Consider the following 25,817-nt stretch of genomic DNA (forward strand, 5'->3'; position numbering starts at 1 on the left):
CTCAATTCTGATGGGATTCTTCCTCTTGCCCAGATTAATCACCTGAGGGACATAAATTCAAATTAAGGAAAGTCAGTTGTAGAACAATTGACTGATTTAGAAATTCTTGGTGCAAGAGCTACTGCGGCTAAAATGAGCCTGGAAAGTTTTAAACAACAAGTTTGTTTGGATTTATATTTTGCTGCGAATAGTTTCCAAAAGTCATGGAGTGACTATAGCTTACTGCAGAGGTTATATTTGGTTTCATATTAGATTATAGAAATGTATTTCCTTGAGGAACTGAAAAACATCTGCTATATTTTTCCTATCTTCCAGTATGGTTTTGAGAGTGAGAAAGTGATGTTTGCTTGTCAACTCTTTGAAGCAATTTCGGCACTGAACTGTAAAACCTGAACATGTAATTAATACATGTTCTACTGTTTGCTGTCTGTGACAGGTAGGACAAAGAGGGGGATCCTCTCCTCACAAGAGATGACAGTGGCTGAAATGAGTGTATCCTATTCTTAACCTTGTAAGTATCACTTCGTCATGTCTGTTTTGTCGATTAATGGATTTCCATGGTTGGAGTAAACTTTTAATTTGGTGCAATTTGTTGTTGGTTAGTACTTGCCATTGCTGTTGCCAGTAGCGTATCCTGCTGTGGTGAATAACTTTTTTGTAATCTGGGATCCAGCAAAATCTTGTTATGACCTTGTTCAAGGAGCTTTGATACTCAGCATTGAATTTGTTGTTACAGTGGGTGTTTATTAGAATTGATATTTTGTATAGCCATCATGGAGCTAAAGGAGTCAGTAAAAATGATGCTGTTTGGTGAGTTTGAGTGTTCGATTTGGTTTAGCACTAACATTATGTTATATTATTGTGCTTGCAGTTCTGCAGTATAAATGATGCAGTCTTTTGGGATGTGGTGGTATCAGATGTGTAAACTGCTGCTCCCACATGATAATCAGTTTTTGAGCCATCTGTATATAGGAAGTGATGATCTAAAAATTGCGACTTATAAGCAGCATGTAGATGCTGATAGTTGATATGTGGAAGTGCTTGTTTGTCCCAAATGTGGAAGGAGAAATCATATGTAGGCTGTTTGATGATCCATATTGATGTAGACTGCTTCTTCAGTGGAGTTATATTATCGAGGTTAAGATTTCTATCGAGGAGAAGGTTTTTTAATCTCATGCTCGCAGGGTTATTGATTTTTTGTTGTTGTTGGTGGTGGAATTGTTTTTCTCATTCTGGTGTAAAAAGGATTTCCTGTAGGGGGTGACCCAGTAGGGATTTTATTTTAGTGGCACAGGAAAGTAATTGGTCATGTCTTCTGATTTGTAGCGGAGGTTCTTGGGCTTTCACATACAGGCGAAGTACGGAAAGCTCCAAGGGCTATTTGGAACACACACACAGTGATGTACTGGATCGAGCCATCTCAGAGCACTAGGTCTCATTGAATCGTACACTTGGGCACCATACTCTTACTTGGAACGAATGAGTAGGCGATATAATCATAATAGTATTGTTCTATCGGCTCCCCAGGATATAGCAGACAGGACCTTTAAGATATTCATTTTCTTTAGACACTGAACTCTTAAGTGACTAATGTGCTCCAAAAAAGGTTAATTTTTTGTCAAGCACAAGCCCTAAGAAACGAACACTATTTTTAACTGGGATAATCTGCCCTTTCAGCCTGAGTTCAGGATCAGGATGGAGATTCCTTTTCCTGCAAAAATGTATACATACAGTCTTTTGTGTGGAAATTCTGTATCCATTTCTTTCTGTCCATTTTATGACTTTGTTTATGGCTACTTGTAATTGCCGTTCTATTGTCCTCATATGTTGTGCTTGATAAGAAATGGTGAATTCATCTACATAAACAGTTGTGATGATGTTGGCTGGTATTTGTTATATTATTGTGCTGAAATGGACTGCAAAAAGTGTGGCACTTAGTACGGATCCTTGAGGGACCCCTTCTTCCTGAGAGTATGTTTTGGAAAGTGTATTGTTAAGTCGAACTTGGAACGTTCGATTTTTGAGAAAATTGCTTATGTATAGAGGTAGGTGTCCTCTAAGACCAAGTTGGTGTAGTCCTCTAAGAATGCCACAGCACCATGTGAAATCATATGCTTTTTTAATATCAAAATTAACCAGGACTTTGTTGTTTTCTGAGAAAAGTGTTTCTTACCTGATTTTCCAGATGTATGTGTACACCTAAGGTAGAGTAATTTTTCTGAAAGCCATATTGTGAAGGTTATTGTTTCCTAGATACCATGTTAGTCTATTATTGACAATTTTCTCCAAGATCTTGCCCAAGCAGCTGGTTAAAGCGATAGTTCTGTAGGTCTGACTGATCTTTTCCCTGCTTTGGGAAAGCTAGTATTATTGTGTGGTGCCATTGGTCTGGAAATGTATTCTAAGGTATATCTTATTAAATAAATCTAACAAGGCTAATTGAGATTGTTCATTTAATTGTTGAATCATTGCATAATGCATTTCATCAGGACCAACTATGATGTGTTTCGTCTGTATCAGGGTTTGTTTTAATTCTGCTACTGTTAGCCACAAGTTGTATTGTTCATAGCGATTGGTGGAAAATTTTAGGTTTATTTTTTCGGCTTTATCCTTGTAAGTTTTGAAAGCAGTTGAGTATGTGCAATTGGCAGATGTACTGGCAAAGTTTTCACTGAGCACGTTGACAATATCTGAGGTATTTGAGACTAACTGTCCTTTCCAATTTAGTAATGGGGATGGATTTATTTGGGAATTGTTTGTCATCCTTCTGATCTTCCAGATAGGTGTAGCAGATGTGGAACTGGTTATAGTGGATGCAAATTTGATCCGACTTGCTTTTTTTGCTGATTTTGTGCACTCTCCTGACCTCAGCTCTGGCTCTCTTGAATTGTATCAGGTTGTCCATTGTTGGATTTTTGCGAAAGTGATCCCAGGCCCCATTTCTCTCTTATTTCACTTCCTGACGTTCACTGTTCCACCACGGTTTTGGATATACTCTAATGTTAGAAGACATTTTAGTTATTGTCTGTTCCGCAGCTTGAAGAATGGTATTTGTGACATAGTCCACTGCTGTCTGTACTGATTCTTGTTTAATGATGTTCTGGTCTAGTCTTGATACTAATCTGAAGGTTTCCCAATCAGCATCATATATTTTCCATCCAGGATGCCTGGTAGCTTGGCATGGTGGGGTTTTCTTTAAAATTTTCAAAATTATGAGAATAGTGGTCGCTGCTCAAAGGGTTCTCATGCATAAACCACTGGATCTTCGGGAACAGATTGATAGATCTATTGTTGAGCTGCTTTTTGATGGTAAATCGAAATATATGTGTCCCGTCATTCAGAATCATGAGGTTGTTCTCAACTATTATTTACTCGATTTGTTTAACTTTCTGGTCTATTTTGGGATTGCCCCATAGTGGGTGATGCCCATTGAACAGTCAGTGCTTCAAAATCTATCAAGTAGAGTTCTTGATTAGGTCGAGGTAGGTATATTGAAGTAATGGAAATATCGAAGCTTATTGCTAGACGGACTGCAACTGCTTCTAAGGGGGTGGGGTGTTCAATGGTATTGCTTGGGATGGTACATGACTATTAACTAATATTGCAACTCCTCCTCGCATTGTTGCATCGAGATGCGGTCCTTTCTGTATATGCTATAGTTTTTAATTGTACTGATACCCTGTAATTTTAAAAATGTTTCTTGTAGGCATATACTTAAAGGAAAATATTAAGTAATCAGGTCTATAATATCGTTAATGTTTGTGTGGAAACCTCAACAGTTCTACTGAACAATTGTGTCTGTCATTTCTGTTTAGATGATCCCTTGGTTGGTTCCTTGGGGTTGCCTTGGTTTTGTCTGCCTTGGTTTTGTCTTTCTTTGCGAAATAGGGTCTTCCTGTACCCATTTCTTCTTCCACAAAAATTTTGAGAGGTGAATTAACCACAAAAATTTTGAGGACGGGGTCCTCTCTCTGGTATTTCCTGCCCAATATCCATTTGTTCGGTAATCTTTGTTTCTGTATTACTTTTCTTCTTACATTTTCTGCGTTATCCGGGGGAAAAGACAGAGGGGTATTAGCCATTTTTTCTTGTTGCTTTTGTGGTGGAGAAGATTTGTAAAATTCACACGCCCATTCTGAGATTGACTCTCTTGGGGGAATTGTGACATCTGTTTGTGTTCCACAGCATTTTGAATTAAGAGGTCTCATTTCTGGGATCTTTTTGGTCGTGGTGACTTCAGCAGGTTTGTTTTCTAGATTTATTGTGTTGCTTTTTTTGCTTCTTGATATACAACTCCATTTTCTGCTTTGTACTTTTGTATATTTATTTTTTCTTCCAGATTTCACACTCTCTTGAGTATGCCATATGTTCCCCTTTACAGTTTGCACTTTTATGATTTCCAGCTGTGCAAGTAGAGGTGAGATGTTCTTGGGATCTACAGTTTGATTTTCCTCAACATACAGTCTGTGAGTGTCCAAACTTCTGGCAGTTGAAACAGCAGAGAGGATTTGGGATGTACAGTCTAATGTTGCAATGTAGATATCTTGCTTTTACTGATCTGGGTGGTTTCAGAGTGTTGAAAATGAGTATCAGGTTCCTGGTGGGGAGACTATCCCTTCTTTTTTTTAATTGTAATTCTTTTGACATTTATTACTCCTTGTTCCTGAAGTTTGCTTTGAATTTCATCTTCAGGTATGTTTAGGCGGTCCCATTACGCTATTACACCATTTGACATATTTAAGGTATTGTGAGGGGATACCGTTACTCGCATTCCTCCGAAGGTTATTATTTGCAACGGTCTTTCGGAATGTTTAGAGCGGGCTGTTTCTACTAAAATATCGCCTGATTTTAATCTCTTAACATTTTTTGGTGGCCCGGCATAACTCTTAAGAGACTTTTATATGAGAAAGGGTGACAATTGGCCTATCGATTTCTCATTATTTGGATGTATTATGAGATATGCTGGGGCATTCAAGGTGTTTATGTCAGTTTTCATTCTCTTTGAGGAGACAGAGTCATTTCTTGTCATTTTAGATGCATCTCCAAGAGAGATAGGTTCATCATGTCTTGGATCAGTTATATTTGGATCCATCAACCCAGTGGGTTTCTGGATATTAGCTCCATTTCACACTGAAAGGGAAAGCTTTTTCCCCTCCAGGTTTCCAGAGGTGCCACGTGGAGGCAGGAGCAGTGCCACCCTGTGACCAAGCACTAGGAGATTAGTAATTAGAATATATACAAGAAAAGAAAAGGGAAGGTTGCTTTCCTTTTTAATCTAGCAAAGTTGATTTGTTTACTATAGATTATTTAATTGTGTGTAAATAGATACTTTAAATAAAGAAATGATTTTTACTTCAAGAAAGAGTGCTAATTCAGAGCAAAGTCACTTGATCACAGAATCGCTTGGCGCCTGGGTCCCAGCTGTAGAATAGATGCGTGGAAATTTCCCTTTAACCAGCGGTTGATTGCTGGAACAAACTACCATTGTTGACAGCTTAAATAAATTCAAGGCAGAACTAGACAAACATTTGAAGTGAATGGATGGGTGAAACAGGAAGCCTTTTTTTAGGCTGATGGTGTATAAGCTTGTTTTCTTGCATCGTATGCTTCTACTAATGCTAATGCTAATTTATAGGTTATGAAAAAAACTATATTAACCAGAAAATGCTACTACTCAATATATAAATGACATCACTGATTATAAATCAAAAAAGAACTGTTTAATAATACAGTTAAAAACATGACATGTTATTAACTCATTATTATGAGTTAATAACATTTTAATTAGCTAATTTTTATGCATTTCAGCTCTACAGCATTTTTAATCACCATTATTTAAGGGTAAATGAATACTGGGTTTCAAAAATGTGCATAGGACCCTGGTTTAGAAAGTACAATTATGTTAGTTTTATAGTGGCTGGTTTATGGTTGAAACCATAAACCAGCTTCTATAAAACTAACATAATTGTACTTTGTTTGGATTTTGGTTTTGCAGTCATGACTTCAAATAGAAAATCAAAAAAGGAAGTAGTGTCTGTTTGTCATCCAGTGTGAGATTTGTAATTTCAGAATTTTATTTCATTAATGGAGGTAAGATAGAGCTTTTAGTATACAATATATAGATAAGATTACATAATATTATGCAATATATTTTCAATTAGAGTACTTGCAGTATAATTCACCTTGCCTGTTGTCCATGTAATAATTATGATAATAGTTCATTTTTTTTTCTTTTTTTGTAATAACAACTTCAATTAACTTAGGATACATACAAAATTACTGACAAAAATAACTCACTTATCAGGCTTTAAGTCTCTGTGGACAATGCCATAACTATGTAAATATTCAACTGCCAACACTGTTTCTGCAAAGTAAAAACGGGCCATATCCAAAGGTAGGGGACCAGTATTCTTTAAAAGAGTGGCACAGTCTCCTCCTTCAACATACTCCATCACCATACATAGATGTTTCTGAAAAAGGAAAAACCCAACTGCATCTACAGGAAGTAGTACAAGGCTGGAAAAAAATATCTTCCAGAGGTACAATATTTGGAGTTAATAACATAAAAATTTTCAAAGTGATGAGAGTTATTTTTATATATATATATATGGCACAGAGGTTATATGACTAAGAAGGAGGGTGTAAGATTATTATTAGCCCTATGGTGCAAGGAAGGCTGAAGCTTATGCTGCACCAGACAAAAAAAAAAAAAAAAAAAATTCCCGAGTTACCCTGAGAGAGAGAGAGAGAGAGAGAGAGAGAGAGAGAAGTAGAAAGGAATCACCAAGAAAGAGAAGAATGACGATATCCAGCTGAGGACTCTGGGTTTGCCAAGCCCATACACACCAGATGTGAGCCCCTGGGGTCAAATAGTTAAGAAGTGGTTGAAAAAGTTTCAAAAATTATTGTTGCATGATAAGAGCATTGTTATGGAATAATTTCAAATTTATTCTCACCAATAAATTAAAACCCTTCTTTTAATTGCATCTCTCAAAGTAAGAGTAAGAACAGGTGCATGTATACTTGCATATACACCAATACTAGAAGTACAGTAAGTAAATTTGATGAATTTGAAGTGCTGATCAAGAGGCATCCAAGGCAGATGTTGGAATATCAGAGACATGGTATCACACAGATATAAGCAGTGCAGAATTGGAATTTGGGGAGTACAATGTGTACATAAAGGACAGAAAGGGTAGGAAGGGTTACACTGTTAGTTAAGAAACAATCTAAGGAAGTGCATCCAGTTGACATGGGTGAACAGTGCAATGTTGAGTCTGTTTGGTGAGACACAAACACTGGGAAAGGGAAATTGAGAGTAGGAGTGCGTTATAGGCCTAATAACTCTGATGAGTATAACAAACAATTGTGCAGAGAAATTTCAATGGGGGATTTTAACTTTTCAGATATTGACTGGAACTTGTGGTTGATCACTTGCACGCTAGCAAGACCTTTGTAGATTTTTGGAGGTTTGTTTTCTACAGTAACATGTTCAAGGCGAAACCAGAGGGAGTAATACTCTTGATCTGATTATCAGCAGTGATTATTCATGCATTAAGAATTTGCAGATAAAGGAACCACTAGGTGACAGTGATTGCAGTGAACTGATATGGGTTTTACTTAAAGATGTAACTACCATCAAGGGTAAAGGGAAGGGTTTTGCTTTCTTAAAGGTGACTATAGTGGTCTCAGACAGTTTTTAAATTCTATACACTGGGATCAACTGATGATGTTACCAATGGTGAATTCTAAATGGGAAGCCTTCAGGGACTTAATATTGGAGGCTACTAAGCTTGTTTGTTTGTTATTTGGTTTTTAGGAGCATTAGCCATATTACTCCAGGGGGATATGCAGTGGTCATTCCCTGACCTTTCCACATCCTCTGTATTTGGTGGTCACGGGCTCGAACCCCGATCTAATCAAGAAGCGTGTGCTATGGAGGCTACTAAGCTTTTCATAACAACTTAGAAATACTGTTCAAGGTTCAGGCCTAAATGAATGTCAGATGAATTAATGGGGATCATGGCAGAGAAGAATAATGCATGGGATGCATATAAATTATAGGCGATAAATTATCAAGCCTATGACAGATATCAGCCAGTCGGTAATCAGGTCACAAAGGAGGTTAGGCTATTAGTACATAAGATTACATAAGCTATTGTAGATAAGATTACACAATATTACGCAATATATTTTCTATTAGAGTACTTGCAGTATAATTCACCTTGCCTGTTATCATGCAGACTTAAGGTCTGGAGGCCTCATTTTAGGAAGGATGTAGAGTTGCTAGAACAAGTACAGAGAAGGTCAACAAGATTGGTGAGGGGAACAAAGGGGTGCTCTTACCAAGAAAGGCTTAAGTCCTGCAAATTGCAGCGACTGGAGAGTAGGCACCTGTGAGGTGATCTGATTGAGGTGTATAAGGCCTTGAATGGGCTGAGCAGGCTCAATGCTGATGGGATACTTCCGATTGATCAGATTAAAAACCTGAGGGGGCATAAGATTCAAATTGAGGAAAGACAGTTGTAGAACAGATGTGCGAGTAGTTGATTGCTGGAACAGACTTCCATCTGTTGCTGTGGAAGTTGATAGCTTAAATAAATTTAAGGGTGAACTAGACAAACATTTGGAGTGACCAGATGGGCAAAATGGGAAGATTTTTTTTTTTTTTTTTGGTGAGGGGAATGCTAAATGCTAAAGTGCTTAATGATTACTAATTATGCATTTTTAAGCATATTGGACTGTATAATCTTTATAGTCAAAAAATAAATTTAGCATAACTTTAGCTTTAAATTTCAGTTCTAATATTTTTCACCCTGGAAGACATGGGATAGTTCCATTCAGAGGACTGAAGTTTTGCCTGCAGGTTGTAAAGATAACACTATATCCCACCCAATGGCACTATTGTTTTTTTCTTAAATCCTAGATCATGGTCATAAATTTCCAAGTTATTTTGGAAAGTTTTCAATTCTTTTTCCATCTGATATGATCTCAAAAACTTCGAAACAAAGAAGTTCTATAATATTTTCAATGTTTTCAATAGAATACAATGTATTGTAGGCTATATATAAGTAGTTCATCACAACCTGATAAATGCCAGTATTTAGAAAACAAGTCAGGTCGTTTTGCTCTCCCCTTCCTTGTGTTACCTGAATTATATGTTGCTATATTTTATTTTTTTAGTTTGGGGAACCCCCCCCCATACCCTCTTCTAATAATCAAAAGATTTACAAAAATTATATTATATTTTTTTATTAACTAAAACAAATGAATAACAAACCCATCATTTATATATTTGATTATAAACAACATTTCTTGTCCAATTTTTTTTGTTTTTTATTGTTTTTTGATTTATTTTCCATCAATACAAAGAGATTTTTAGCTGCTTTCACTCTACTTAATGCAACGTACAATGTCCGCGAGAAAAACACGGTGATGTTAAGTCAACACCAACCTTAGATAATGTTTGACCTTGGCTTTTTTGTTTATTGTCATACTAAAAGCCAATTTCACAGGAAACTGTGTTCTTTGAAAAAACCCTAAGGGCTCACATCTGGTGGGTATGGGCTTGGCAAACCTAGGGTCCTCAGCTGGATATCATCATTCTTCTCTTTCTTGGTGATTCCTTTCTACTTTCTCTCTCTCTCTCTCTCTCTCTCTCTCTCTCTCTCTCTCTCTCCCTCAGGGGAACTTGGGAATTTTTTTTTGGCTGGTGCAGATTAAGCCTCAGGCTTCCTTGTACCATATGGCTAATAATAATAATAATAATTATAATAATAACGAAATGAATATGTACATCATGCAAGCATACTACGAAATAATGAAGCTGGAGACCGACATGACAACTTACAGGGCGAGACTACATACCAAGTGGCTGGAACGATTCCCGGATATTCAGGTCACCGAACAGCGAATAGCAGACCAGAGAAGGACCATCATCACGAAGAACCTAATAGCCCCTGCAATCTTGGAAAAAATCAAGTAGGATGTGAGCAATCAACTACAAAGGATAAAGAATATGGAACCAGAGGAGGAAGAACATACCACCGCCGAACCAGAGGCGGAAGAGCAAGAGGAAATACAACCCGCAACAGCTGAAGTGGAAACAGACGAGGTCATGATATCTAGAATAGAGGACGAGTGGAAGAAGGTCCTAACAGAATTTGAAGGAATGGACCACACAAAGACTCAAGTGATACCGAAGCAGAGGCCGAATAGAACCTTGTGGAGGGTCACAGACCACCTGAATCGGCACATAATACCACATTACCTCGACAGCAATGGTGCAACAATGGAGGCCATCCACACAGCTGTGTATTGTGCTGCGGTAGCAGCCATGTGTATTAACGGTAGGGAAGCGAGAGACCAGCAGCAGAAGAACCGAAAACAGAAGGAACCACCACCAGTTGGGAAAGAAGATAGAAGAATTAAGAGTCAAGATAGGCCAATTAGGAAAATTGATCCAGTACCAATGGGGCAATAGGAGTAAGAAATTAATTGGAAAAGTGAAGAGCATCCTCAAGAGAGACAGCAACCACAGCAAACATGAGACAAAAAAATCAGAGAATACAAGAGTACTTGGACACATTGAAGCAGAACCTCCTTGCACTTAGCAAGAGACTATGCCAATACAAAGAGAGCTCCAAGAGGAAAATAAACAACCGAATCTTTGATGAGGGGCAAAGAGGTTTCTACAGGAATCTCAGAGAAGATGGGAAACAAGGGAACGGACCACCCGAGAAGAAGATGATTGAGGATTTCTGGGGAAATATAGGGAGCAGGGAAGTAAAACATAACAGCCGAGCCACCTGGATAGAACTAGAACACAAGAAAACCAAGGATGTACAAGAAATGAGAGGATGGGAGATTTGGGAAGAAGTAAAACAGATGATCAAGAACTCTCACAACTGGCGAACTCCAGGAATAGATAACGTCCACAACTACTGGTACAAGAAGCTCACTTGCACACACACACACACACACACACACACACACACACACACACACACACACACACACACACACACACACACACACACACACACACACACACACACACACACACACACACACAAGCACCTGGCAGAGCAGTTCACCCAAATGATAAGGCACCCAGAGACAATCCTGAAGTTCCTCACTCGAGGAATCCCATATCTGAAGTCTAAAGACGAAGATACAAGAAACCCGGCGAAATATAGGACAATCGCCTGCCTCCCAAAAATGTACAAGATCCTGACCAGCTGCATAAACAGGAAGATATCAGAATACTTGGAGAGCCAGAGAGTAATGGCCGAACAGCAGAAAGGATGCAAGCGACCGAGCAAAGGATGCAGGGAGCAATTAACCATAGATGCTGCGGTTATGGAGCAAGCATACAAGAAGCGCCAAAACATGTATACAGTCTACATCAATTACAGCAAGGCCTTCGACTCCGTGCCTCATAGCTGGCTAATAGAGGCGTTGAAAATCTACAAAGTCAATCTGATAGTGACAAACCTCCTAGGAGAAACAATGGTGAAATGGAGTACCATTAAGGTCAAAAAGATCACTACCAGGCCAATCCCCATCAGGAGAGGAATCTTTCAGAGAGATTCCCTGAGCCCATTGTGGTTCTGTCTAGCACTTAACCTGCTATCCACCATACTCAACAGTAGCAAGTATGGATATAACCTCAAAGAAGGAAGAAAGAACCTGTACACCCTCACCCACCTGATGTATATGGATGACATCAAGCTCTATGCAGGAAACAAGAAGCACCTTCAGCAATTACTCCAGATCACCGAAGAATTCAACAAGGATATTAGGATGACAATACGAAATTTTTAGAAATCTTCAAGTACCGTGTTAATGGACTAGAAAGGAATAGCGAAAGCTTAAAAAGCGGTACTCACCTTGAAATTAATCTGCGATGGTTTACTTAGGAAGCGTGGTTAATGTTTAAGTTGAATTGTTGAATTGAAAAATTAAAAGGGAGGGAAGTAGGTAAAAGTTGACTGAGTTAAATAGGTGGAAGGAAATAGAAGTGTACACATCCAATCCTTGGTTGTCATCGAAATAAAGAGAAGAAGGAATAATTAAAAATAACCAAATTTGGTTTTATATAACCAAATTCACAATGCACTAAAGTACAGTTCCTTACCCACTGACCTTCACAATGAAATACAGTATATCACCGACAAATTTATATCCAGAGGTTACCCCCACCAACTTATTTTAAATACAATCCTTAACGCTAAAAATAAAATTAAATCTAACACCCCAACCAAAGACAAAAATAAAACAAACATCCGCATAGTCCTCCCTTACCACAATGAACTAGCAGGACAGTTCCGACGCCTATTTAACAACACTGATATCTCCCTTGTTTTTTCCACCTACAACAAATTAGGATCCTTCTTCAGCACCTATAAAGACACATACAAATATCCTACAAACGACCTTAATAATATTATATACCTCATCAATTGTCAACCAAACTGCAACACATGTTATATCGGAAGTACCACTACTAAATTTGGCTCATCAAAAACATCCAATACCCGTGCATACTACCATTTTCATAGTCTCATGTCCAACCAATCTGTCACAGAACTTACAACTCATGCCCAGACTCACAACCACAACCCGCTCATCGACTCTGCCATTTCCATCATTAAACTAAAATCCAGTTACAGAATACTCCAATATGAAGCCCTAGTTATTGAATGGTACAAGCACCACTCTAACCTCAAAATTCTAAATTCTAAACTCCCCTTCAATCTTTCCCCAATTTGGAACCTCTCGAGATTAAAGTTCCCACATGTCAAAAAAGGCATCACGAGAGTATAATTTTTTATTCTTAAAATATCACGCGCGTTCTCTCCCCACACATTGCCAACTGAAGACGTTCTCTAACTAACGAAAGTCCTCGTAAAGACTATTGGCTTCATCGGATTCACTTACATAGTTTTTAATTATTCCTTCTTCTCTTTATTTCGATGACAACCAAGGATTGGATGTGTACACTTCTATTTCCTTGCGCCTATTTAACTCAGTCAACTTTTACCTACTTCCCTCCCTTTTAATTTTTCAATTCAACAATTCAACTTAAACATTAACCACGCTTCCTAAGTAAACCATCGCAGATTAATTTCAAGGTGAGTACCGCTTTTTAAGCTTTCGCTATTCCTTTCTAGTCCATTAACACGGTACTTGAAGATTTCTAAAAATTTCGTATTGTCAAATTTAATAAGATATTTTTAACGGTAATAACCGACACCTTATCTGCACCGCCCCTCCAATTTTAATTTTTTCACATTCCTTATTCTCTCTGATGCCTTTAGACATGTCTAATAATCATAAAAAAACTCAACTAACCAGTATACTCATCAAATATTTTTCCAATAAGTTACACATTGCCTTTTTACAAAAATGTCTCCACCACAATATCATCCCTAAATTTGCCCGCCTTTTTCCTAAAAATAATTGCAAAAAGTATCCCCATATCACACACCGCACATCTATTATGATCATCCGTGAAGAAATCAGGAAGAGATATAACAAAAAATATAGCCTTTTAAATAGTATACACCAACTCAGATTTTACCTTAAAAAAGAAATGACCCCTCATGCCTGGATCGAGTTCACCAACAAAAACAATACACGTATTAATGCTACCAACCAAGAAATAATACAAAGACATAATAAAAAATGGAATTCCCTTACGACTCGTTCCCCCACAAAAATCACCACCGTTAACCTCTCTTCCAAATCCTTTACACCCGCTGAACTTTCTGGCCTGGAATATGGCTTTAATTTTGCCATCAAAAATCAACATTACCCTATAAAAGACTGCATCGTTGAACTCCAGTCCAAACTCGAACATCATCCCGATAAATGGCGCCTAATGCACCAAACAAATAGTATTATTAATACCAAACTTTCTTCCTGCTCTAATATAAAAAAACAACAGCTTATGGATTTACACAAACTCAGTAAAACTTCTAACGTTATTATTCAAAAAGCTGATAAAGGTGATACGATCGTTATAATAGATAAAGACATCTACACCGAAAAATTAGAATCCATCTTAGCAGACCCAAACACATACATAAATGTTAATAACCATAACATCACAAGACTCAAAAATAAACTCGACATAATTCTCAGGAAACTCAGGCAAAATAAGGAAATCAACCTTTCCACACTACAGCAAATTGGAATTCGCAATAACATCCTCCCCCACATGTTTGGGATTATCAAGTTACACAAAGCTGACCACCCTTTAAGACCAATTGTATCATACAGCAATTCAGCTTTCGCTAATTTATCCTCCTTCCTGGTTAAAATCATAACCCCCCTTACTAAATTTTCCACATTCAAGATCAATAACACCAATCAAGCTTTTCAAAAAATTAATAATATCACAATATCCGATACAGACATCCTAGCTTCCTATGACGTTACTTCTCTTTACACGAATGTCCATATTCCATTTACTTTACAAGCCCTACGCAAATTCTTAGAAACAGACGATACCTTAACAAAACGTACCTCCCTTTCTATAGACCATATCCTTGAACTCACCACCCTTCTATTAGAAGCAAGATTTTTTAGATTCAACAAAAAAATCTTTCAACAAATATTTGGCTTACCAATGGGACTAGGGATTTCAGCCCCATTATCTGAAACCTAGTCTCCAGACACTGTAATTTGCAAAACTTAAGCCTTTCTTCGTAAGAGCACCCCTTTGTTCCATTCACTAATCGTGTTGCCCTTCTCTGTACTCGTTCCAGCAGCTCTACATCCTTCTTGAAATGAGGCCTCCAGACCTGTATACAGTACTCTAGGTGTGGCCTGACCATTGCCTTATACAAGGGAATAATCACCTCCTTATCCCTGCTAGAAAAATTCCTATATATTATTGACAATACAACATGAGCTACTCTTGCAGCCCGTCTGCACTGCTCAGAGAACTTCATATCTGCCTGCACAACCATCCCCAGGTCCCTTTAATTCTCTACCACTGTCAGTGTAGTACCACAGAGTTGATACGTTGCTCTGGGGTTGCTGTTTCCCATGTGTAGTACTTTACATTTGTCAATGTTAAACTTCATGTGCCACCTCTCAGCCCATCTTCTCAACCTTTCCAGATCCTGCTGCAGCAGCATAGTGTCAGTAGTGTCCTTGACAACCCTGCCTACCTTTGTATCGTCTGCAAACTTCGACATTAAGCTTGATATACCATCATCAATATCATTTATGAATACAGAAAACAATAATGGACCCAATACTGAGCCCTGAGGGACTCCACTAATAACATTAGTCCACGATGAGCAGTGTCCATTGATTACCACTCTCTGTCTTCTCCCCCTCAGCCATTTATCCACAGCAGCAATTTGCCTCCAATGCCACACTGCTCCAATTTGTGCAGCAGTCTTCCATGTGCAACAGTATCAAAAGCCTTTCTAAGATCCAAGTACAAAGGGTACTAGGAAAGTTTTGCAATATGACACAACAATGAATCACAGGAAGCTGCTTGTTGCTGCATGTTGAGACATGTTCATATGTGCATAGTAGCCGCAGCGCCAAGTCGATGGGCTCAGTTATTCATTAGTAGTGAGAGTGTAAAGTGCTTGCGATGGCATCGTGGTCACGAAATGAGATAAGGACAGTTTTGCAGTATAATTTCGTGCGTGGTTTAACCATAGACCAGTGCTTAGAAGAAATGACTCTTGCACTAGATGATGATTGTCCACATCGTACAACGATATTCAGGTGGTATAGAGAATTCCAAAAGGGAAATTTCACTCTGGAGGATTCTGAGAGGCCGGGAAGGCCACGAACGTCAGTTACGGAGGAAAACGTTACTGCTGTGAGGAAAATGCTTGACGAAAACAGGCGAGTGACCTACCAACAGATAGAGGATACTTTGGGCCTAAATGCACCAGCAATTCGTTCGATTCTGCAACATCATTTGCACGTGAAAAAACTTTGTTCTCTCTGGGTGCCGCATCAACTGACTGAAGAGCAGATGACACGACGTGTGACTTGGTGCCGGGAGATGTTAAAAAAGTTTGATAAGGGACAATCTCGGTATGTGAACAACATCGTGACAGGTGACGAGACTTGGCTGTACTATTACGATCTGCCGACCAAGGCTCAAAACAAAGTTTGGGTCTTTGATGATGACGACACACCCGTAATTGTCAGAAAATCCCGATCTGTAAAAAAGAAAATGATAGCTGTATTTTTCAAATCGAGTGGAATTGTGGAACGTGTCGTTTTGGACACGCAGAAGACAGTCACAGCTAAGTGGTATACTGAACAATGCCTGCCTAAAGTCATTGGATCTATGAAGAACCTGCGGCCAAAGTCAAGAATGGACACCTGGTACCTCCATCACGAAAATGCTCCAGCTCACCGCGCCAAAGCCTGCACCGAATATTTGACCACGACAGGACTGAAACTTCTCGAGCACCCTCCCTACAGTCCAGACCTTGCTCCCTGTGACTTTGCACTGTTCCTGCATGTGAAAATGAAGCTAAAAGGGAGGCGGTTTTCCAGTGATGAGGACCTTCTACGAGCTTGGGACAACGAGTGTGCTTTACTCCCTAGTGAAACTTGGCAGAACTGGTTTAAAGATTGGTTTCGGAGGATGGAGAGGTGTATTGAATGTAGAGGAAATTACTTTGAAAAAATTAAATAAACAAAGCTGTATTGCAAAACTTTCCTCGTACCCTTTGTATATAATATCAAAGTTATTCCCTGTATCCAGTTCCTTTCTGACTGCATCATAGTATCCAATCAAATTGGTCAGGCAAGACTTCCCCTTAACAAAACCATGCTGTGTCCGAGCTATAACTGAAGTCTTGTCTAAATGATCCTGCAGTGCTTCTTTAACTAGTGCCTCCATTAATTTTCCTGGAACAGAAGTTAAACTCACAGGTCTATAATTGCTTGTGTCAGCCTTTGATCCTCCTTTGTGAATTGGGGTCACATTTGCACATCTCCAGTCTGCGGGTACCTCCCCTGAGTCCAAGGAAGCTCTCACAAATATGGCTAAGGGTTTGCTTACTTCCTCTGCTGCCTCCTTTAATATAACTGGATAGATCCCATCCATCCCGGGTGCCTTTCTTGTGTTTATCTTCAACAGTTTCTCCTCCACTTTACTCTCAGTTATTACAAGATTCTCTAGCTTACTGCTAGAGTTGAATACACCTCTGGCTTTCCCCTCACTAAATAATTCCTCATGTGTGAATGTCGATGCAAAATATTCATTTAGTTTGTTAGCTACCTGAGCAGGATCATCAACAGTTGACCCATCGATATCAAGTGGACCAATCTGATTCATCCCCTTCCTTCTAGAGTTTACATAAGTAAAGAACTCTTTGCTGTTTTTCTTTGCATCCCTTGCCAAAGATTTCTCGTACTCTGCCTTCGCCTGCCTAACCTCCTTTGTAACTTGGTTACAGATCAACTTGTATCTATCATAGGCTTCTGTGTCATGTGTTAATTTGTATGTATCCCATGCATGTTTCTTCTCTGCCATATGCTTCATCAGTTCATCTGACATCCATTTAGGCCTAAACCTTGAACAATATTTCTTAGTTGGTATGTAAAGCCTAGTAGCTTCCAAGATAAGTTCTTTGAATGCTTCCCATTTTGCATTTGCTGTTGGTAACATCATCAGTTGGTCCCACTCTATAAAATTTAAATACTATCTCAGTCCATCATAGTCGCCTTTACGAAAGCAATAACCCTTCCCTTTACCCCTAATGGTAGTTACCTCTTTGAGTAAATACCACTTCAGCACACTGTGATCACTGCCACCTAGTGGTTCATTTATCTGCAGATTCTTAATGCATGAAGAATTACTGCTGATAATCAAATCAAGAGTATTCCTCCCTCTAGTTGCCTCCCGAACATGCTGATGTAGAAAACAATCATCCAATAAATCCACAAAAGCCTTGCTAGAGTGTGAGTGACCAGCCCCCAAACTCCAGTCAATATCTGGGAAATTAAAATCCCCCATTATAAGACTCTCCAATTTACTGGCCCACTCTATTTCCCTGTACAGTTTCTTATTAGTGACCTTAACAACCCTGCCAACCTTCGTATAGTCTGCAATCTTGGACATTAAGCTTGATATTCCATCATCAATATTATTTATAAATACAGAAAACAACAATGGACCCAACACTGAACCCTGAGGGACTCCACTAATAACATTAGTCCACGATGAGCAGTGTCCACTGTTTACTACTATCTGTCTTCTCCCCCTCAACCATCCCTTTATCCATAGCAGCAATTTGCCTCCAATGCCACACTGCTCTAATTTGTGTCGCACTCTTCAATGTACAACAGTATCAAAAGCCTTTCTAAGATCCAAATATATCACATCAAAGTTATTCCCTGCATCTAGTTCCTTTGTGACCACATCATAGTATCCAATAAAACTGGTCAAAAGTACTGCTTCATACACTTCAAGATCTTTTCTGACAAGATCTTTGTCTTTTCTATTACTGCCATTATTAATAGTTGAAGAAATGTTTGAAAAAAATTGAATTGTTGCCTCGAAACATGTAGAATTCTAAAATTAAAAGCACTATTTTCCAAAAAATATATTATTTTATATATAGAAAAATTTAAAAACTCTAAAAAATTAAGAGTTCATAAAAGTAATGTCTCTATCTGAATTATTGCATTCTCATATATAAAAGCGTCTTTGAAACAGACCTGTCAATCATTTTGTTGTAGTATGATGAAATAGCAATTAGCTCCATCTTGTGGAAAGCAAAAAATGTGCACATTAAAAAGCACTATTTTCCAAAATATTTTTTTATACATAGAATAGATTAATTTTTTTAAAGTAATGAACATAGCTTTTATTCAAAAATATTTTGTTATTTTTATTAGATAATACAGCAGCTCTCATCCCTATAATTGCCACAGAATGATAGCTACCAGTATTAAGCCAAATGTTAACTTATACTTCCAGAGTGATCCAGTGGGAAACATACTGCCAAAAAAAAAAAAATAATAATAAATAAACAAAAAAAGGTTGTGGGTCTGAATACTTTCTCTAGTACGGGCATCATTATAACTGGCAAATTTTTAATATGGGGTATAAATAGCACAATATGATTTCAGCAACTGAATTCCCTTAAAAATTAAGCACACTGTTGTCCTATGTATAATTAAATACAGGTGGCCCCCGCTTAATGCTGATAATTCGTTCCAGAAAAACAGAGAACTAAGTGAATCAGTGCTATGCAAGCACCATATTCCCCAAAGATAGCATATATATTTGTGAGTTGCAGTCCATGCCCTTGGATATTTCCTGTGGCATAGACTGCAAAGGTGCCATATGACGACCTGTACTGCACCCTAGCATGGTGCTTTTCTTCCCTGTAAGGGGGGGGAGACTTCTGTCCCTCCCTCTTGCCACCCTCCTTTCTCTCTGGTGGGGCATGAGCATGCCCCACTGCCAGCTCTGGGGTCGCCTTCCCTATTGACCCCATATTTCTGTCTCCCCCCCTACAACCTTCAGTCTCCCCCCTACTCTGCCTAAACAGCATATGCCCCACACAGCTATCAAAATTCATAAGTACAAATTTAACGTTGATATTAACCTTTCGGCTTCAATTTTATCCAGCGATTACCCAAAATTTTTTTTTTTTTTATATATATAGGTTGTAGCCACTGAAATCTCAGGAAATTAGGTGGCAGGATCTGCCAGAGTAAATATTTAAAAATAGTGGGTACCTGGTCTGGATCCATACCTGAGTAGGGGTCCAGCAGCTAAATGGCCAGGGGAACAATAATACCCAACAATATACTTACAAGATCCACACACTTAAATCTCTGGCCTTTCCAGTGAACTGGTACACCTACCAAGAAAGCAATGTGGAGATGGGGGAAACCCCTGGAAATGAACACACCTTACACTTGTACAAGGCAATGGTCAGCCCACACTTTGAGTACCGTGTACAGGTATGGAATCCTCATTTTAGGAAGGATATAGAGTTGATAAAGAAGGGCAAAAAGACTGGAGAGGGGAACAAAGGGGTGCTCTTACCAAGAAAGGCTTAAGTTCTGCAAATTGCAGCGCCTGGAGACTAGGTACATGCGAGGTGATCTGAATGAGGCATATAAGGCCTTGTACGGGCTGAGTAAGCTCAAAGCTGATGGGATTCTTCCTCTTGCTCAGATTAATAACCTGAGGGGGGGGGGCATAGATTCAAATTGAGGAAAGACAGTTGTAGAATAGATGTGTGAAGATTTGCCTTGAGCTAGAGGATAGTTGATTGCTGGAACAGGCTTTCATTTCTTGTTGTGGAAGCTCATAGCTTAAATAACTTTAAGGCTGAGCTGGACAGGCATTTGGAGTGAATGGATGGGTGAAATGGGAGTTTTTTTTTTTTTTTTGGCTGATGCTTCATAAGCTTGCTTTCTTGCATCATATGCCTCAACTAATGTTAATGCTAATGTTGCACAGTAAGCACACCTGTGCTACAGTTGCTGGCCGGTGTTCTCACACAGTTCTCCTACCTGGAAGTACCCAAAAGAGGCTTGTATTATAGACATAAAAAAGGGCATACCCACAGAATTTCTGGGGATAGCTAATGGCTCCCTAAAGGCAAAACTAACCTCCTCAGGGCTGACTACTGACCCAAACTACACCTGTGGCAAGAATGAAAACTGGGCACATATTCTGTATGAATGTATAATTTATGACATCCCCAGAACACAGTTGATAGTACAGATTGGTCCCCTTCCCAGGGGAGAAGCACAGATGTTCATCATAGAAGAGGAAAAATGATAAAGCCTTTATAACTTCACATAAAGTATTTGAAATGCACAGAACTATTCAAAGAATGGGAAGTAAGTCCCCGTCAGTAATTAAACAATAATGAATAGTTAAATTGCCCATGTCTCCCACCACACCCAGATGATGACTTAAAGACTGTCAGGATAGCAGTATTCTGCACCCTGATAAAAACCTGATATGACAAAACTGGATTGACCTGGGTACCCCCCCCCCCCATGTGTAGGAACCTGGGGCTTCCACACCAAATAAGTAACCATGTAGGAGAGGGAGATGGACAGGCTGCCAAGGAAGCAGATTAGCTGAAAAATATCAGTGAACTAGTATCAAGGGGATGCAATGTAGAATGAATGGGCTGGGCACTGAGTGAAAGAGTGAATTAGGAATTATAGTAAAAGGGAATAAATATCAGTTTTAATCAGTGGCGTATCCAGGTATCATCGTAAGGGAGGGCATGGCAGCCAGGTGTTTGAATTTTTTTTTTGGATAGACCTAGGAACACTTATACATGCACATGTTTTATCAATTATTGTTTTATTGATTATTATCTTTATTTGAATATTAGGAAAGCTATGTTATTGTTATTTGGTTTTTAGGAGCATTAGCAACTAAGGCCATATTGCTCCGGGGATATGCGCTGGTCATTCCCTGACCTTTCCGCATCCTCCGTATTTGGTGGCCATGGGCTCGAACCTCGGTCTAATCAAGAAGCGTGTGCTACGCACTGCTGCTACTGCCTACCTGGCTACGGAGGTGCCTATTAGGAAAGCATGTGAATAATAATGTTAATCGCAAAAAAATAACAATAATATATTATTTCCAAACAATTGGCAATAGAACACACAGAACAAACAAGTTTATGAAATACATAATTATAAAAGGAAAGAATAATAGAAATATGTGCAGAGGCAGATTTACAGTGAAGCTCAAGCTTCAGTTTCAGGGTGCCGCTCACTTGCACGGGCCCCTTCAAGGCCCTGGTAGGGGCCCTATCAATATGTTCTCATGGTCATGGTTTTTGTAAGATTTTAAAAAGTAAGATATTTTAACTACCACTCTCTTTCCATTCCGACTTCCCCTCCATCACACTGTCATGTTGGGTGGCGTTGGAGTCATGAGCGCTTGTAGGATATTTTGCAAGGTGGTTCACATGTGAGAATAAATTTTTGTTCACCAAATTTTGGAAAAAAAATGCATTATTTTAATTAAGTTAAGTTTGACTGATTTATGTGTACAGCTATGCCATATTTCGTGATTGGCAGGAGAAAGGACTTGTATTGTTTTAATTTTTCAATAAATTACTTCAATATACAAAAGGTACCACCTTTGGACTTCAAATGTCCATGGTGCAAGATGGTGCACTTTGCACCACCTTGCTCCATGCTGCCGGCACCCTTGGTCTGAGTGATCATCAACTTTAAAAAATATACAAAGAAATTTTGCAATATTTTTCTTAAAGAGGGCCCCACAAAACCATCCATCTCCCTGCATAGCTATGAAAAATGCTGTGCTGCTTTTTGCCGTTGCACATTCTGTATTACCAATTTTCTTGAACGGCAATATTCTGATGCTGAAAACTAAAGGTCTCTTCGGCTTTCTTGTGATTCGTTTGTATTACGATGCCTTTCAATATCACTTAATCCGGCTTCAGTGTGCATTTACAATATTTACAAAAACATTTTAAATAATCATCCTCAAATTTGCAGAGCCAGTGCTTAGATTTAACATTTTTCAGCTATTGATTAACACATAGTCAACATAAAAGTGTTGATTATATTTTTTGCTCATTTTCAAAAAGGAGCAAAATTACACACTATAGCTTAATATGAAAATTCATAAACGAAAAAAAGAAAAGAAAAAAAAAATAGTTACCTACTCAAAGTAATTGAATCATCACAAACGAAAAAGGGCAAGTTTTCGTCAACACTCTGTTAAACCTATTCAGAATAGTGGTTTGCATGCAAAAATGGTTTAAGTTACTGCATCTTTGTTCTAGGCAGTCCACTCCAATAATTCGAAAAGTGAACCAGCATAAAGCGACCCCCCATATTAAGAAAATTAGACAGTCGAATTTCAAAGAAAGGAAGTGGAAGAGTTTTGAGTGATGGTGGACATTCCTATTATAATATTTTTTCTCTGATCTGTAAATGATCCAGCAACGAATTTTCAATTAAAAAAAAAAAAAGATTACCGACATCACAGTAATAAAATTACAAACAATTCTCTCAAATTGTTTGAGACATCATGGACCATTCATAATTTATGAATGTAAACTTATGAAAACTGGAATTATAAATATGCTTACCTGAAGGCCATCGAAGTTGAATGATCAAGCGTGAAGGTGCATAAGTACAGGTACCTTGAGTGACCGGGGGTCAAGCCTATGACCATGGTTGCCGGCAATCCAAAGGTGGTGCAAGGGCACCACCTTTGGATTTCGAAGTAAAACACAATTTTTAATATTTTCATTAATTTATTGAAAAGTTAAAACAATACAAATCCTTTCTTTCAAAATAAAAGTCCTTTTTCCCACCTATCACAAAAACGTTGGCTCAACTGTACATGTAAATCAGCCAAATTTGACAATTTAAATATTGCACATATTCAAAAATTGGTGAGCAAAATATTTATTTCCGCATGCACCAACTTTCAAAATATTCTGCTGGTGCCCATGCCTGTTAAACACGGTCCCATTTCTTCTATTCTTCTATCTTGTGAACTCCTCTGACCGTGTAGTCGTCAGGAGCATAAAGAGGAAATTCATTCATAAAATCACTTATTACAGAATCGCTTCAAAGTTGGCATTGTATTGTGCACACAAAGCAAATCAATGCACACTTCTCCATTCAGAGGTGAGCATTCATCATTTACTGTGCACAAAATTGGAAAAAAGGCGAGGACACAAAAAATAATTTTTATCAGGAATCATTCAACAATTGTGAACAGAGGCAGACTGTGTCAAAAATTCTTACCATGGTAAACTTTTAGCGGCCTCACAACAGTGTTTATGGCCATGCAATTGCACATCAGTCTCCAGCCTACAGGGTTTTGCTGGAAAAGTCTTATGGCCAGTCTGCCTCTGTTTGTGAATGGTCCATCCTGTGGAAACTAAGGAAAACTGGAATAATAAATTTACTTACATTTTCAGCCTTTCTATCACAGGTTAGAAAAAAATGCTTGAATGGGTGAATTTCTTTCTTGCTCTGTTCTGAGAAACTTGAAAATGTAAAATCACTACACTGACAATGCAGAATCACAGAATAGTACATGATAAGAGCTGCAGAAAAATTTTTTTTCTGTGCCAATAAAGCAAAATGATAATATCTGATTGGTTGAATTGTTTTATTTCGTTTCCCCAGTTTCTCCTTCAAGTAACTTTGCAACAAATTTTCCCACCACAAGCATATACATATAAAACGGTTATAAAATGTATTAAAAGTGACAAAGTCTTGTTGGCTGTATAGAAAGAAAGCAATAGACAACGGCAGAATGTCGTTGTGAAAATGGCGAATGACCTCAAATCCATAAATTTAATGAAACTGCATGCTTTAGAGTGACACGTTGGACAAACAACTTCTGTGATCGAAACCCACTAATTTTGGGGTGACTGAAGTAGAAGTTTTACTCTTCCTTGTCATTGTTTAATTCCCTCTCTGAACACCACGAGATAAACGCTAATTACACGAAGGGTTCCTCCCACTGCATCGGTCACTTACAGAACGTCATAGACATAGGTGAGGATCAAAGGATCTGCCAATTTAGATGTCTCTGGTTAGCATAGTAATAACTCATACATAGTCCTATAGTTTTTTGTTTCAGATAAACAAAACAAAACAGAAAAAAAAAAAAAAAAAGAACAAATCTAAGGCACTAAAACAACAACACCAGCCATAGCTAGACTGTTATGTAACAAATTTGTGTATTGCAAAATAATACATATTGTCCTGTGGCAACAATCAGTATACCCACACACAAATAATGTAAAATAAATTCAACACTGGAATAAAATCAGATGTGATGCACATACTGTGTATATGTATATTTGGCACTGGTTTTGCTGAATATTTCACGACTCTCTTTTATTTGATACTATTTCTATAAGCGTGGCACAGTCAAAACAATACTCGGATGCCCAGTTGCTGTGCTGATAAAATGTGTTACATTTCATTAAAAAAAAAAAAAATAAATAAATAAACTCTCCTTTATTAATGAAATTCGTTAATTGTTTTGCGAAATGAATCTGTCTTCTAAATTTAATAGTTCCCTTTCAAGATCGGACCCAAATGCATCTCCACTGGAATAGTTACGCCACTGCACAAAATCATTGGTTTTTCTGGAGATTGTCTTTCAGTTAGCCCTTCATACACTGGAAACCCCTTGAGAAAATGGAGAAGTGAAACGCCTCCTGCGTTCTTTTTCTTTAATTTCGAATTTTTGGTGAAGGGAGGACATATGCCCCCCCGAATACGCCCCTGTTTTGGTGAAAGGGAGAGTGACCCAGCATATAGGTCTTGTGACTGAAATCCTCGGAAATTAGGTGGCGGCATTGTCAGAGTACTTAAATAATCTACTAGGTGCCTGTCTTGCCTCCTTGTTGCAAAGTCTGGGCAACGGTGGGTCTCAATGGCTGAATGGTCAAAGAAACAACAGAACATAACACTACACAACAAATCACTCCCCACACACTTTTTAAATTTCTGGCCTCCACAGAGCTCTGTGTCACATAAACAGAGTACACAACGCAGAGATGGGGGAAACCCTTGGTGTCACAGACAACCCTACATGTGCTTGTCGCTCCCCCGAGACCTGGGATCACCAGATGCATGAGTGTGAATTGTATGATGACCTACGTGCCCAGCTGATCATGCAAGTGTGTTGCAACCTTAAAGACCAGGAGCACCACCTGCTGGAGGATGGGACAACCTACAAAGCCTTAACTGAATTTGCTCAAGCCTATATGCTAGACGACTAACCCTTCCACTGCCTGCAAACCCCGAACAACAAGGAC

General features: G+C 38.5%; 1 protein-coding gene across 5 annotated transcripts in view; it reads right to left on the bottom strand.

The window, feature by feature from the left end:
- Positions 1 to 25,817, bottom strand: part of LOC150087015 (microtubule-associated serine/threonine-protein kinase 3-like) — a 912,052-nt gene that overhangs the window by 279,877 nt on the left and 606,358 nt on the right. For all 5 annotated transcript variants that reach the window (XM_090372902.1, XM_090372903.1, XM_090372904.1 and 2 more), the window contains one exon: positions 6,298 to 6,470. In XM_090372902.1, coding sequence (XP_090229028.1) covers positions 6,298 to 6,470 — 173 coding nt within the window. The remainder of the gene's footprint in view (positions 1 to 6,297; positions 6,471 to 25,817) is intronic.

The sequence above is a fragment of the Mastigoproctus giganteus genome, chromosome 4, assembly GCF_048544385.1.
Source record: "Mastigoproctus giganteus isolate SK-2022 chromosome 4, ASM4854438v1, whole genome shotgun sequence".
NCBI classification, from domain to species: domain Eukaryota; kingdom Metazoa; phylum Arthropoda; class Arachnida; order Uropygi; family Thelyphonidae; genus Mastigoproctus; species Mastigoproctus giganteus.